Raw genomic sequence first — 14,093 nt, forward strand, 5'->3', positions numbered from 1 at the left:
GCAAAAAGGCCTGGGCGCCCACGGAAGACAACAGTGGTGGATGATCGCAGAATAATCTCCATGGTGAAGAGAAACCCCTTCACAACAGCCAACCAAGTGACCAACACTCCCCAGGAGGTCGGCGTATCAATATCCAAATCTACCATAAAGAGAAGACTGCATGAAAGTAAATACAGAGGGTTCACTGCACGGTGCAAGCCACTCATAAGCATCAAGAAGAAAAAGGCTAAAAAACATCTAAAAAAGCCAGCACAGTTCTGGAAGAACATTCTTTGGACAGATGAAACCAAGATCAACCTCTACCAGAATGATGGAAAGAGAAAAGTATGGCGAAGGCGTGGTACAGCTCATGATCCAAAGCATACCACATCATCTGTAAAACATGGCGGAGGCAGTGTGATGGCTTGGGCATGCATGGCTGCCAGTGGCACTGGGTCACTAGTGTTTATTGATGATGTGACACAGGACAGAAGCAGCCGAATGAATTCTGTGGTCTTCAGAGCCGCCATACTGTGTGCTCAGATCCAGCTAAATGCAGCCAAACTGATTGGTCGTCGTTTCATACTACAGATGGACAATGACCCAAAACATAAAGCCAAAGCAACCCAGGAGTTTATTAAAGCAAAGAAGTGGAATATTCTTGAATGGCCAAGTCAGTCACCTGATCTCAACCCAACTGAGCAGCATTTCACTTGTTAAAGACTAAACTTCAGACAGGCCACAAACAAACAGCAACTGAAAACCACCGCAGTGAAGTCCTGGCAGAGCATCAAAAAGGAGGAAACACAGCGTCTGGTGATGTCCATGAGTTCAAGACTTCAGGCAGTCATTGCCAACAAAGGGTTTTCAACCAAGTACTAGAAATGAACATTTTATTTAACCCCTTAATCCCATTTGACGTACTATCCCGTCACGGTGACCTGGGACTTAATTCCCAGGGACGGGATAGTACGTCATAGCGATCGGCCGTGCTCACGGGGGAATCGCAGCCGGGTGTCAGCTGACTATCGCAGCTGACATCCGGCACTATGTGCCAGCAGCGGTCACGATCCGCCCCGGCACATTAACTCCCAGCACACTGCGATCATACATGATTGCAGCGTTCTGGGGGCATAGGGAAGCATCGCGCAGGGAGGGGGCTCCCTGCGGGCTTCCCTGAGACCCTTGGTACAAGGCGATGTGCTCACCTTGTTTCGAGCGTCTCCTCCCTGCAGGCCCCGGATCTAAAATGGCCGCGGGGCTGCATCCAGGTCCTGCAGGGAGGTGGCTTACAAGCGCCTGCTCAGAGCAGGCGCAGGAAAGCCTCCCTGCTGTGCCTGTTTGATCGCTGATCTGACACAGTGCTATGCAAAGTGTCAGATCAGTGATCTGTCACTTTACTGTGATGTCCCCCCTGGGGCAAAGTAAAAAAGTAAAAAAAAAAAATATTTACATGTGTAAAAAAAAATAAATTCCTAAATAAAAAAAAAATATATATATATATATATATATATATATATATTCCAATAAATACATTCCTTTATCTAAATAAAAAAAAACAATAAAAGTACACATATTTAGTATCGCTGCGTCCGTAACGACCCGACCTATAAAACTGTCCCACTAGCTAACCCCTTCAGTGAACACCGTAAAAAAGGCAAAAAACAACGCTTTATTATGATACCGCCGAACATAAAGTGGAATAGCACGCGATCAAAAAGACGGATAGAAATAACCATGGTACCGCTGAAAACGTCATCTTGTCCTGCAAAAAACAAGCTGCCATACAGCTTCATCAGCGAAAAAATAAAAAAGTTATAGTCCTCAGAATAAAGTGATGCAAAAATAATTTTTTTTCCTATAAAATAGTTTTTATCGTATAAAAAGCGCCAAAACACAAAAAAGATATAAATGAGGTATCGCTGTAATCATACTGACCCGAAGAATAAAACTGCTTTATTCATTTTACCAAACGCGGAACGGTATAAAGGCCCCCCACCCAAAAAAAAAAAAAAAAGAATTTCATGAATAGCTGTTTTTTGGTCATACTGCCTCACAAAAATCGGAATAAAAAAAATGTCACGTGCTCGAAAATGATATCAATAAAAACGTCAACTCGTCCCGCAAAAAACAAGACCTCACATGACTCTGTGGACCAAAATATGCAAAAATTATAGCTCTCAAAATGTGGTAATGCAAAAAAATATTTTTTGCAATGAAAAGCGTCTGCTAGTGTGTGACGGCTGCCAGTCATAAAAATCCGCAAAAAAATCCGCTATAAAAGTAAATCAAACCCCACTTCATCACCCCCTTAGTTAGGGAAAAATAAAAAAAATTTAAAAATTTATTTATTTCCATTTTCCCATTAGGGTTAGGGTTTGGATTACATTTACGGTTGGGATTAGGGTTAGGGGTGTGGTTAGGGTTCTGGTTGGGATTAGGGTTAGGGGTGTGTTTGGATTAGGGTTTCAGTTATAATTGGGAGTTAGGGTTGGGGCTCCATTTACGGTTGGGAATAGGGTTGGGATTAGGGTTAGGGGTGTGTCAGGGTTAGAGGTGTGGTTATGGTTACCGTTGGGATTAGGGTTAGGGGTGTGTTTGGATTAGGGTTTGTTATAATTGGAGGGTTTCCACTGTTTAGGCACATCAGGGGCTCTCCAAACGCGACATGGCGTCCGATCTCAATTCCAGCCAATTCTGCGTTGAAAAAGTAAAACAGTGCTCCTTCCCTTCCGAGCTCTCCCGTGCACCCAAACAGGGGTTTACCCCAACATATGGGGTATCGTGCGTTATTAACTGTATTGAAACACTTGGGGGTTCAAAGTTCTCACAACACATCTAGATAAGTTCCTTGGGGGGGTCTAGTTTCCAATATGGGGGTCACTTGTGGGGGGTTTCTACTGTTTAGGTACATCAGGGGCTCTGCAAATGCAATGTGACGCCTGCAGACCATTCCATCTAAGTCTGCATTCCAAATGGCGCTCCTTCCCTTCCGAGCTCTGCCATGCGCCCAAACGGTGGTTTACCCCCACACATGCGGTATCAACGTACTCAAGACAAATTACACAACAACTTTTGGGGTACAATTTCTTCTGGTACCCTTGGGAAAATAAAATAAATTGGGGGGCGAAAAGTTCATTTTTGTGAAAAAAATATATTTTATTTTTACGGCTCTACATTATAAACTTCTGTGAAGCACTTGGTGAGTCAAAGTGCTCACCACACATCTAGATAAGTTCCTTAAGGGGTCTACTTTCCATAATGGTGTCACTTGTGGGAGGTTTCAATGTTTACGCACATTAGTGGCTCTCCAAAAGCAACATGGCGTCCCATCTCAATTCCAGCCAATTTTGCATTGAAAAGTCAAATGGCGCTCCTTCCTTTCCGAGCTCTGCCATGCGCCCAAACAGTGGTTTACCCCCACATATGGGGTATCGGGGTACTCAGGACAAATTGTACAACAACTTTTGGGGTCCATTTTCTCCTGCTACCCTTGGTAAAATAAAACAAATTGGAGCTGAAGTAAATGTTCATTATTTTTTTAAACATTCCAAAAATTCCTGTGAAGCACCAGAAGGGTTAATAAACTTCTTGAATATGGTTTTGAGCACCTTGAGGGGTGCAGTTTTTAGAATGGTGTCACACTTGTTTTTTTCTATCATATAGGCCCCTCAAAATGACTTCAAATCTGATGTGATCCCTAAAAAAAAAAAATGGTGCTGTAAAAACGAGAAATTGCTGGTCAGCTTTTAACCCTTATAACTCCCTAACAAAAAAAAAATGTTGGTTCCAAAATTGTGCTGATGTAAAGTAGACATGTGGGAAATGTTACTTATTAAGTATTTTGTGTGACATATCTCTGTGATTTTAGGGCATAAAAATTCAAAGTTGGAAAATGCGAAATTTTCAAATTTTTCCCAAATTTCCATTTTTTTTCACAAATAAACGCAGGTAATATCAAAGAAATTTTACCACTATCATGAAGTACAATATGTCTCGAGAAAACATTGTCAGATTCACTGGGATCCGTTGAAGCGTTCCAGAGTTATAAACTCATAAAGGGACAGTGTAAAAATTGGCCTGTTATTAACGTGCAAACTACCCTCGGGGCTTAAGGGGTTAAAATTATTGAATCTGTCCAATTACTTTTGGTTCCTTAAAAAACAGGGTGGCACATGTTAAGGAGCTGAAACTCCTAAACCCTTCATCCAATTTTAATGTGGATACCCTCAAATGAAAGCTGAACGTCTGAACTACAACTGCATCTGAATTGTTTTGTTTAAAATTCATTTTGGTATTGTCTATAACCAAAATTATAAAAATGTTGTCTCTGTCCAAATATATATATTGACTTAACTGCACATCACATGAGATACTGGGGCTGCGGCATATGCTTCACAGGAGATGCTGGGGCTGCGGCATGTACGTCACAGGAGACGCTGGGGCTGCGGCATGTACATCACAGGAGACGCTGGGGCTGCGGCATGTACATCACAGGAGACGCTGGGGCTGCGGCATGTACATCACAGGAGACGCTGGGGCTGCGGCATGTACATCACAGGACGCGCTGGGGCTGCGGCATGTACATCACAGGACGCGCTGGGGCTGCGGCATGTACATCACAGGAAACGCTGGGGCTGCGGCATGTACATTACAGGAGACGCTGGGGCTGCGGCATGTACATCACAGGAGACGCTGGGGCTGCGGCATGTACATTACAGGAGACGCTGGGGCTGCGGCATGTACATCACAGGAGACGCTGGGGCTGCGGCATGTACATCACAGGACGCGCTGGGGCTGCGGCATGTACATCACAGGACGCGCTGGGGCTGCGGCATGTACATCACAGGACGCGCTGGGGCTGCGGCATGTACATCACAGGACGCGCTGGGGCTGCGGCATGTACATCACAGGAGGCGCTGGGGCTGCGGTATGTACATCTCAGGAGGCGCTGGGGCTGCGGCATGTACATCACAGGAGGCGCTGGGGCTGCGGCATGTACATCACAGGAGACGCTGGGGCTGCGGCATGTACATCACAGGAGAAGCTGGGGCTGCGGCATGTGCATCACAGGAGACGCTGCGGCATGTGCATCACAGGAGACGCTGGGGCTGCGGCATATACATCACAGGAGATGCTGGGGCTGCGGCATATACATCACAGGACGCGCTGGGGCTGCGGCATGTACATCACAGGACGCGCTGGGGCTGCGGCATGTACATCACAGGAAACGCTGGGGCTGCGGCATGTACATTACAGGAGACGCTGGGGCTGCGGCATGTACATCACAGGAGACGCTGGGGCTGCGGCATGTACATTACAGGAGACGCTGGGGCTGCGGCATGTACATCACAGGAGACGCTGGGGCTGCGGCATGTACATCACAGGACGCGCTGGGGCTGCGGCATGTACATCACAGGACGCGCTGGGGCTGCGGCATGTACATCACAGGACGCGCTGGGGCTGCGGCATGTACATCACAGGACGCGCTGGGGCTGCGGCATGTACATCACAGGAGGCGCTGGGGCTGCGGTATGTACATCACAGGAGGCGCTTGGGCTGCGGCATGTACATCACAGGAGGCGCTGGGGCTGCGGCATGTACATCACAGGAGACGCTGAGGCTGCGGCATGTACATCACAGGAGAAGCTGGGGCTGCGGCATGTGCATCACAGGAGACGCTGCGGCATGTGCATCACAGGAGACGCTGGGGCTGCGGCATATACATCACAGGAGATGCTGGGGCTGCGGCATATACATCACAGGAGATGCTGGGGCTCACAGAACAAAATAAAATTGAAGGACCGTCAGCCGTCAAAACGCAGCTGTCATCCTGAGCACTGCAGCCCCCGGAAATCTGACTTGGGGCCGCATTAAAATCGTCACAGGCCGTAAACGGCACCAGGGCCTAAGGTTCCCCACCCCTACTCTAAACTATCAATCTTCACTATTCCGCGGTAAACATTGAGGCTGTTAAAACATTGTGCGCTCTTAAAAATAGAAGTGAGGATTTCATAATCTGGTATTGGAAAACAGGTTTTATAAGATGGACATCCCCTTGTAATGGTAGATTTTACATGTTGGTCATTGCTCTGAACTGTCAATATTCACCATTGCTCAGCAAGGGGGAGGCAGGGGAGCGGTGTTCTCCTGAAGATAGAAGTGATTTCGTAATCCGGTACTGGAAAATGTGGTGTTTTTTTTTTTTTTTTAAGCCGGACAGCGCCTTATAATGGTAGATTAACACATTGGTCATTGGTCTGAACTGTCAATCTTTACCATTCCCTGACAAGCGAGGAGGCAGGGGGAGCGTTGTGCTCCTGAAGATAGAAATAAGGAGTTCATGATCCGGTACTGGAGAATAGGTTTTCTAAGCCAGACAGCGCTTTGTAATCGTAGAGTTTACATGTTGGTCATTGGTCTGAACTGTCAATCTTCACCATTCCCCAGTAAACAGTAAGGCAAGGGGGTGGTACGCTCCTGAAAATAGAAAGAAAGATTTAATCGGGTATTGGAAAATATTTTTTCTAACCCGGATAAACATCTTTAATGGTAGTTTTTACACATTGGTCATCGTGAAGCAGCAATCACACATTGAAATTTGGTGTGAAACCCCAATTTTGCATCAATTGCTGTTATCGGTTCTTACGCCGTTTCATCCTCCTGCTGTGCACCCTATTACATGCCTGGAGTCGCTGGCCTTCTAACCGGTGACCTCGCCGTGATCGTAAGCTCTGGCAGCCGGTGATTTTTTTGCGGCACGCGCTCTCTCCCAGAGAGCAGCACATTGTTTCTGCAGCACATATGATTGAGACGCTGAGCACAGCATATATCATTTTAATGAAACCTTTTGAACCTCTCTCCTTTTATTTGGATGAAGCATTTCCATGGAATGTTTAGCAGTGGATGTTTCCCCCGACGCTCCGCAGCACTGAGTTATGGCTCTGTCTCTCCAGCGCAGCAGATTTTATCCACATTACCATCATGTCCCCATTGCCTCGCACATGCACGCAAAGAGTTTGTACTGCTGCTTTTATGACCACTTGTGGTTGGCGCCTGAGGCTCTTCTGCGGCCATGCCTTATGGTTTCCTGCATACTCATCCCTGCATCTGGCACCATGTCCCATGGTGCTGGCAGGGAACCGATCCAAAGGTTCAGCGCTCGGATCCTCAATCAGGCTGTTTATTTCTGTTACTTAATATCTCAGCGAGTGAGATTCAGAAAGACCACACCAGTTGCATCCATTCTCCGCTGTCGGGGGTTTGACCCAGAAAGGAAGGCGCTAATCGACGATTTGCTCCATTTGAAATCTAGAGATTTATGCCTCATAATTGTAGAATTGTCTCCCTAAGTTCTAAGCGGTTTTCATTACATATTCTCCCATCATTTTATTTAAAGATATCACTCATGCTTCTGCCGACATCATAGGGAGAGACATTGAGGCAGTGCTATCTGTATCTACATCTACAGGGAGGCGGTACTATCTGTATCTACATCTACAGGGAGGCAGTGCTATCTGTATCTACATCTGCAGGGAGGCAGTACTATCTATCTACATCTGCAGGGAGGCAGTACTATCTATCTACATCTACAGGGAGGCAGTACTATCTGTATCTACATCTACAGGGAGACAGTATTATCTGTATCTACATCTACAGGGAGGCAGTACTATCTGTATCTACAGGGAGGCAGTACTATCTGTATCTACAGGGAGGCAGTGCTGTCTGTATCTACATCTACATGGAGGCAGTACTATCTGTATCTACATCTACAGGGAGGCAGTACTATCTGTATCTACATCTACAGGGAGGCAGTACTATCTGTATCTACATCTACAGGGAGGCAGTACTATCTGTATCTACATCTACAGGGAGGCAGTACTATCTGTATCTACATCTACAGGGAGGCAGTACTATCTGTATCTACATCTACAGGGAGGCAGTACTATCTGTATCTACAGGGAGGCAGTACTATCTGTATCTACAGGGAGGCAGTACTATCTGTATCTACAGGGAGGCAGTGCTGTCTGTATCTACATCTACATGGAGGCAGTACTATCTGTATCTACATCTACAGGGAGGCAGTACTATCTATCTACAGGGAGGCAGTACTATCTATCTACAGGGAGGCAGTACTATCTGTATCTACAGGGAGGCAGTGCTATCTGTATCTACAGGGAGGCAGTGCTGTCTGTATCTACATCTACATGGAGGCAGTACTATCTGTATCTACATCTACAGGGAGGCAGTACTATATGTATCTACATCTACAGGGAGGCAGTACTATCTGTATCGACAGGGAGGCAGTACTATCTGTATCTACAGTTAGGGCCAGAAATATTTGGACAGTGACACAATTTTCGCGAGTTGGGCTCTGCATGCCACCACATTGGATTTGAAATGAAACCTCTACAACAGAATTCAAGTGCAGATTGTAACGTTTAATTTGAAGGGTTGAACAAAAATATCTGATAGAAAATGTAGGAATTGTACACATTTCTTTACAAACACTCCACATTTTAGGAGGTCAAAAGTAATTGGACAAATAAACATAACCCAAACAAAATATTTTTATTTTCAATATTTTGTTGCAAATCCTTTGGAGGCAATCACTGCCTTAAGTCTGGAACCCATGGACATCACCAAACGCTGGGTTTCCTCCTTCTTAATGCTTTGCCAGGCCTTTACAGCCGCAGCCTTCAGGTCTTGCTTGTTTGTGGGTCTTTTTCCGTCTTAAGTCTGGATTTGAGCAAGTGAAATGCATGCTCAATTGGGTTTAGATCTGGAGATTGACTTGGCCATTGCAGAATGTTCCACTTTTTGGCACTCATGAACTCCTGGGTAGCTTTGGCTGTATGCTTGGGGTCATTGTCCATCTGTACTATGAAGCGCCGTCCAATCAACTTTGCAGCATTTGGCTGAATCTGGGCTGAAAGTATATCCCGGTACACTTCAGAATTCATCCGGCTACTCTTGTCTGCTCTTATGTCATCAATAAACACAAGTGACCCAGTGCCATTGAAAGCCATGCATGCCCATGCCATCACGTTGCCTCCACCATGTTTTACAGAGGATGTGGTGTGCCTTGGATCATGTGCCGTTCCCTTTCTTCTCCAAACTTTTTTCTTCCCATCATTCTGGTACAGGTTGATCTTTGTCTCATCTGTCCATAGAATACTTTTCCAGAACTGAGCTGGCTTCTTGAGGTGTTTTTCTGCAAATTTAACTCTGGCCTGTCTATTTTTGGTATTGATGAATGGTTTGCATCTAGATGTGAACCCTTTGTATTTACTGTCATGGAGTCTTCTCTTTACTGTTGACTTAGAGACAGATACACCTACTTCACTGAGAGTGTTCTGGACTTCAGTTGATGTTGTGAACGGGTTCTTCTTCACCAAATTAAGTATGCGGCGATCATCCACCACTGTTGTCATCCGTGGACGCCCAGGCCTTTTTGAGTTCCCAAGCTCACCAGTCAATTCCTTTTTTCTCAGAATGTACCCAACTGTTGATTTTGCTACTCCAAGCATGTCTGCTATCTCTCTGATGGATTTTTTCTTTTTTTTCAGCCTCAGGATGTTCTGCTTCACCTCAATTGAGAGTTCCTTTGACCGCATGTTGTCTGCTCACAGCAACAGCTTCCAAATGCAAAACCACACACCTGGAATCCACCCCTGACCTTTTAACTACTTCATTGATTACAGGTTAACGAGGGAGACGCCTTCAGAGTTAATTGCAGCCCTTAGAGTCCATTGTCCAATTACTTTTGGTCCCTTGAAAAAGAGGAAGCTATGCATTACAGAGCTATGATTCCTAAACACTTTCTCCGATTTGGATGTGGAAACTATCATATTGCAGCTGGGAGTGTGCACTTTCAGCCCATATTACATATATAATTTTATTTCTGAACATGTTTTTGTAAACAGCTAAAATAACAAAACTTGTGTCACTGTCCAAATATTTCTGGCCCTAACTGTACATCTACAGGGAGGCAGTGCTGTCTGTATTTACATGTACAGGGAGGCAGTACTATCTGTATCTACATCTACAGGGAGGCAGTGCTGTCTGTATTTACATCTACAGGGAGGCAGTACTATCTGTATCTACATCTACAGGGAGGCAGTACTATCTGTATCTACATCTACAGTGAGGCAGTGCTGTCTGTATTTACATCTACAGGGAGGCAGTACTATCTGTATCTATATCTACAGGGAGGCAGTACTATCTGTATCTACTTCTACAGGGAGGCAGTACTATCTCTACAGGGAGGCAGTACTATCTGTATCTACATCTACAGGGAGGCAGTACTATCTGTATCTACAGGGAGGCAGTACTATCTGTATCTACATCTACAGGGAGGCAGTACTATCTGTATCTACAGGGAGGCAGTACTATCTGTATCTACATCTACAGGGAGGCAGTACTATCTGTATCTACAGGGAGGCAGTACTATCTGTATCTACAGGGAGGTAGTACTATCTGTATCTAAAGGGAGGCAGTACTATCTGTATCTACATCTACAGTGAGGCAGTGCTGTCTGTATTTACATCTACAGGGAGGCAGTACTATCTGTATCTACATCTACAGGGAGGCAGTACTATCTGTATCTACAGGGAGGCAATACTATCTGTATCTACAGGGAGGCAGTACTATCTGTATCTACATCTACAGTGAGGCAGTGCTGTCTGTATTTACATCTACAGGGAGGCAGTACTATCTGTATCTACATCTATAGGGAGGCAGTACTATCCGTATCTACATCTACAGGGAGGCAGTGCTATCCGTATCTACATCTACAGGGAGGCAGTGCTATCTGTATCTACAGGGAGGCAGTACTATCTGTATCTACATCTACAGGGAGGCAGTGCTATCTCTATCTACATCTACAGCACTGTCTACACCTAGAGTATATAGAGGGAGACAGTACTTTATGTATCTACTTATTTGTCCCTACATCCTTAAGACTAATTTATACAGATTGTGAGCCCCTATGGGGGCTGGTGACAGTGTTTGCACAGATCTACAGAATATGTTGGTGCTAGATAAGCAAAAGAATAAAATTGAATACTATAGTTGCCCCCGTTCAGTGCTCTACATCTGTGACCGCAGCGCAGCAAGACCTCTAAGAATAGCAAAAAAAAACTCCATTTAATTCCCACGTGTGACAGCTTTGATCATTCTGTTTGCACCTTTTTGTTCTGTTTTGAGGAACGCTAAGAACCAGTACAACTACCTTTGTAGCTTCCAACAATATTATTGTATAATTAGACAGATTTGCCTTTCTGAAGCCTAGAAAATTCCAGAGGGATCATTAATGGTTGCCATATTGGATGTACACCAGTTTTGATAAGTAAGCGTATTATTGTGTCACTATTGACTCCCCCTTCCTTTATGTTGTTTACTTGCAGTGACAATGTGGACTCGTTCTGCCTGCATATTGCGGAGGATGATGGGGAGGTTGATACGGACTTTCCCCCTCTTGACTCCAATGAACCAATTCACAAGTTTGGTTTCAGCACCCTGGCTCTTGTGGAGAAGTATTCATCCCCTAACCTGGCAGCTAAGGAGTCAATATTTGTAAGGATGTAAGTATGCAATCAAATAATTACAGTATAGAAATTAGTAAAACAAAGCACAAATAATCTACTGGTGTAAGTAAGTTTGGCTTAAAAGCAGCAAGTTACATCTAGGTTTCAGATAGGCTTTATAGTAATGTGCAGTCTCTGTTGTCTCCTTCTCTCTGCCCGCACTATTGTTCTCCCTGGCTTCTCTGTCAGGTTCTTTTTTTCAACATGACATGACATATAGGTAAAAAGTGTTCATTTCCCTTCATCATTTATGGGGAGAGACAACAACGCAGTACTATCTGCCTCTATAGTATTTACTGAGCTAAAAAGGCAATCTGCAATCACAACATTTACAGAAACACAGAGAAGCCTTGTTATTTGCAAATGCGTAATTTACAGAAATAGACAGGCGACATCTACATAATTTACAGAAAAAAGCTGTCTGTGTCTACAGAGAGAGACTAGAAGGTAGAACTGTCTGTGTCTGCATAGTTTTCAGAGAGACTGGATGGAAATATTATGTTTGTCTACATAATTTAGAGAGAGAGAGACTGGAAGGTAGTACTGTCTGTAACTTCACAATTTACAGAGAGAGACTGGAAGGTAGTACTGTCTGTAACTTCATAATTTACACAGAGACTGGAAGGTAATACTATCTTTGTCTGCATAATTTACAGAGAAAGACTGGAAGGTAGTACTATCTGTGTCTACATAATGTACAGAGCAAGACTGGAAGGTAGTACTATCTGTGTCTACATAATTTACAGAAAGAGACTAGAAGGTAGTACTATCTGTGTCTACATAATTTACAGAAAGAGACTAGAAGGTAGTACTATCTGTGTCTACATAATTTACATAGAGACTAGAAGGTAGTACTATCTGTGTCTACACATTTTACAGAAAGAGACTACAAGGTAGTTGTCACGTATCCCTCTCCGTGCTGTCACTAATTCGTCACGTGCCCGCTCTCAGCATGTGACTTGGGCTTGTGCCTGCAAGGGTTAATCTATCTCCCCACTCTCAGTCCAGCATTCAACCTCTGTCCTATGCTGTAGTGGGAGCATAAATCACACACCGACCCAGGCCACACACCCCGCTCATACACGCTGCCACCACTCACCGAATACACGGGCGATGAGTCCTGTTATGTTTGCTAATGACAGGTGTTATGAAGGCAATCCAGAAACACAGTGTGCTTAGCGATCAGAGCGCACACAGTGATCTGACAAATACCCAAAAATACAAGAACGAGCTCTGAGACGTGGAAACTCTGTAGACTGCACACCTGATCCTATCCTAAACACAACTAAAAGCGGCTGTGGATTGCGCCTAACAACTACCTAGGCAACTCGGCACAGCCTAAGAAACTAGCTAGCCTGAAGATAGAAAAATAGGCCTGACTTGCCCCAGAGAAATTCCCCAAAGGAAAAGGCAGCCCCCCGCATATAATGACTGTGAGTAAGATGAAAAGACAAAACGTAGGGATGAAATAGATTCAGCAAAGTGGGGCCCGATATTCTAGGACAGAGCGAGGACAGTAAAGCGAACTTTGCAGTCTACAAAAAACCCTAAAGCAAAACCACGCAAAGGGGGCAAAAAAAAACCCACCGTGCCGAACTAACGGCACGGCGGTACACCCTTTGCGTCTCAGAGCTTCCAGCAAAACAAAAGACAAGCTGGACAGAAAAAAAAAGCAACAAAAAAGCAAAAAGCACTTAGCTATACAGAGCAGCAGGTCACAGGAACAATCAGGAGAAGCTCAGATCCAACACTGAAACATTGACAAGGAGCAAGGATAGCAGCATCAGGCGGAGTTAAGTAATGAAGCAGTTAACGAGCTCACCAGAACACCTGAGGGAGGAAGCTCAGAAGCTGCAGTACCACTTGTGACCACAGGAGTGAATTCAGCCACAGAATTCACAACAGTACCCCCCCTTGAGGAGGGGTCACCGAACCCTCACCAGAGCCCCCAGGCCGACCAGGATGAGCCGCATGAAAGGCACGAACAAGATCGGAAGCATGAACATCAGAGGCAAAAACCCAGGAATTATCTTCCTGAGCATAACCCTTCCACTTAACCAGATACTGGAGTTTCCGTCTAGAAACACGAGAATCCAAAATCTTCTCCACAATATACTCCAATTCCCCCTCCACCAAAACCGGGGCAGGAGGCTCAACAGATGGAACCATAGGTGCCACGTATCTCCGCAGCAACGACCTATGGAATACATTATGTATGGAAAAGGAGTCTGGGAGGGTCAAACGAAAAGACACAGGATTGAGAACCTCAGAAATCCTATACGGACCAATAAAACGAGGTTTAAATTTAGGAGAGGAAACCTTCATAGGAATATGACGAGAAGACAACCAAACCAGATCCCCAACACGAAGTCGGGGACCCACACGGCGTCTGCGATTAGCGAAAAGTTGAGCTTTCTCCTGGGACAAGATCAAATTGTCCACTACCTGAGTCCAGATCTGCTGCAACCTATCCACCACAGAATCCACACCAGGACAGTCCGAAGACTCAACCTGTCCTGAAGAGAA

General features: G+C 45.0%; 1 protein-coding gene across 2 annotated transcripts in view; it reads left to right on the plus strand.

Moving 5' to 3' along the window:
• Positions 1-14,093, plus strand: part of MAPKAP1 (MAPK associated protein 1) — a 185,886-nt gene that overhangs the window by 95,400 nt on the left and 76,393 nt on the right. For both annotated transcript variants that reach the window (XM_069748506.1, XM_069748507.1), the window contains exon 6: positions 11,388-11,564. In XM_069748506.1, coding sequence (XP_069604607.1) covers positions 11,388-11,564 — 177 coding nt within the window. The remainder of the gene's footprint in view (positions 1-11,387; positions 11,565-14,093) is intronic.

The sequence above is a fragment of the Ranitomeya imitator genome, chromosome 2, assembly GCF_032444005.1.
Source record: "Ranitomeya imitator isolate aRanImi1 chromosome 2, aRanImi1.pri, whole genome shotgun sequence".
Lineage (NCBI taxonomy): Eukaryota > Metazoa > Chordata > Amphibia > Anura > Dendrobatidae > Ranitomeya > Ranitomeya imitator.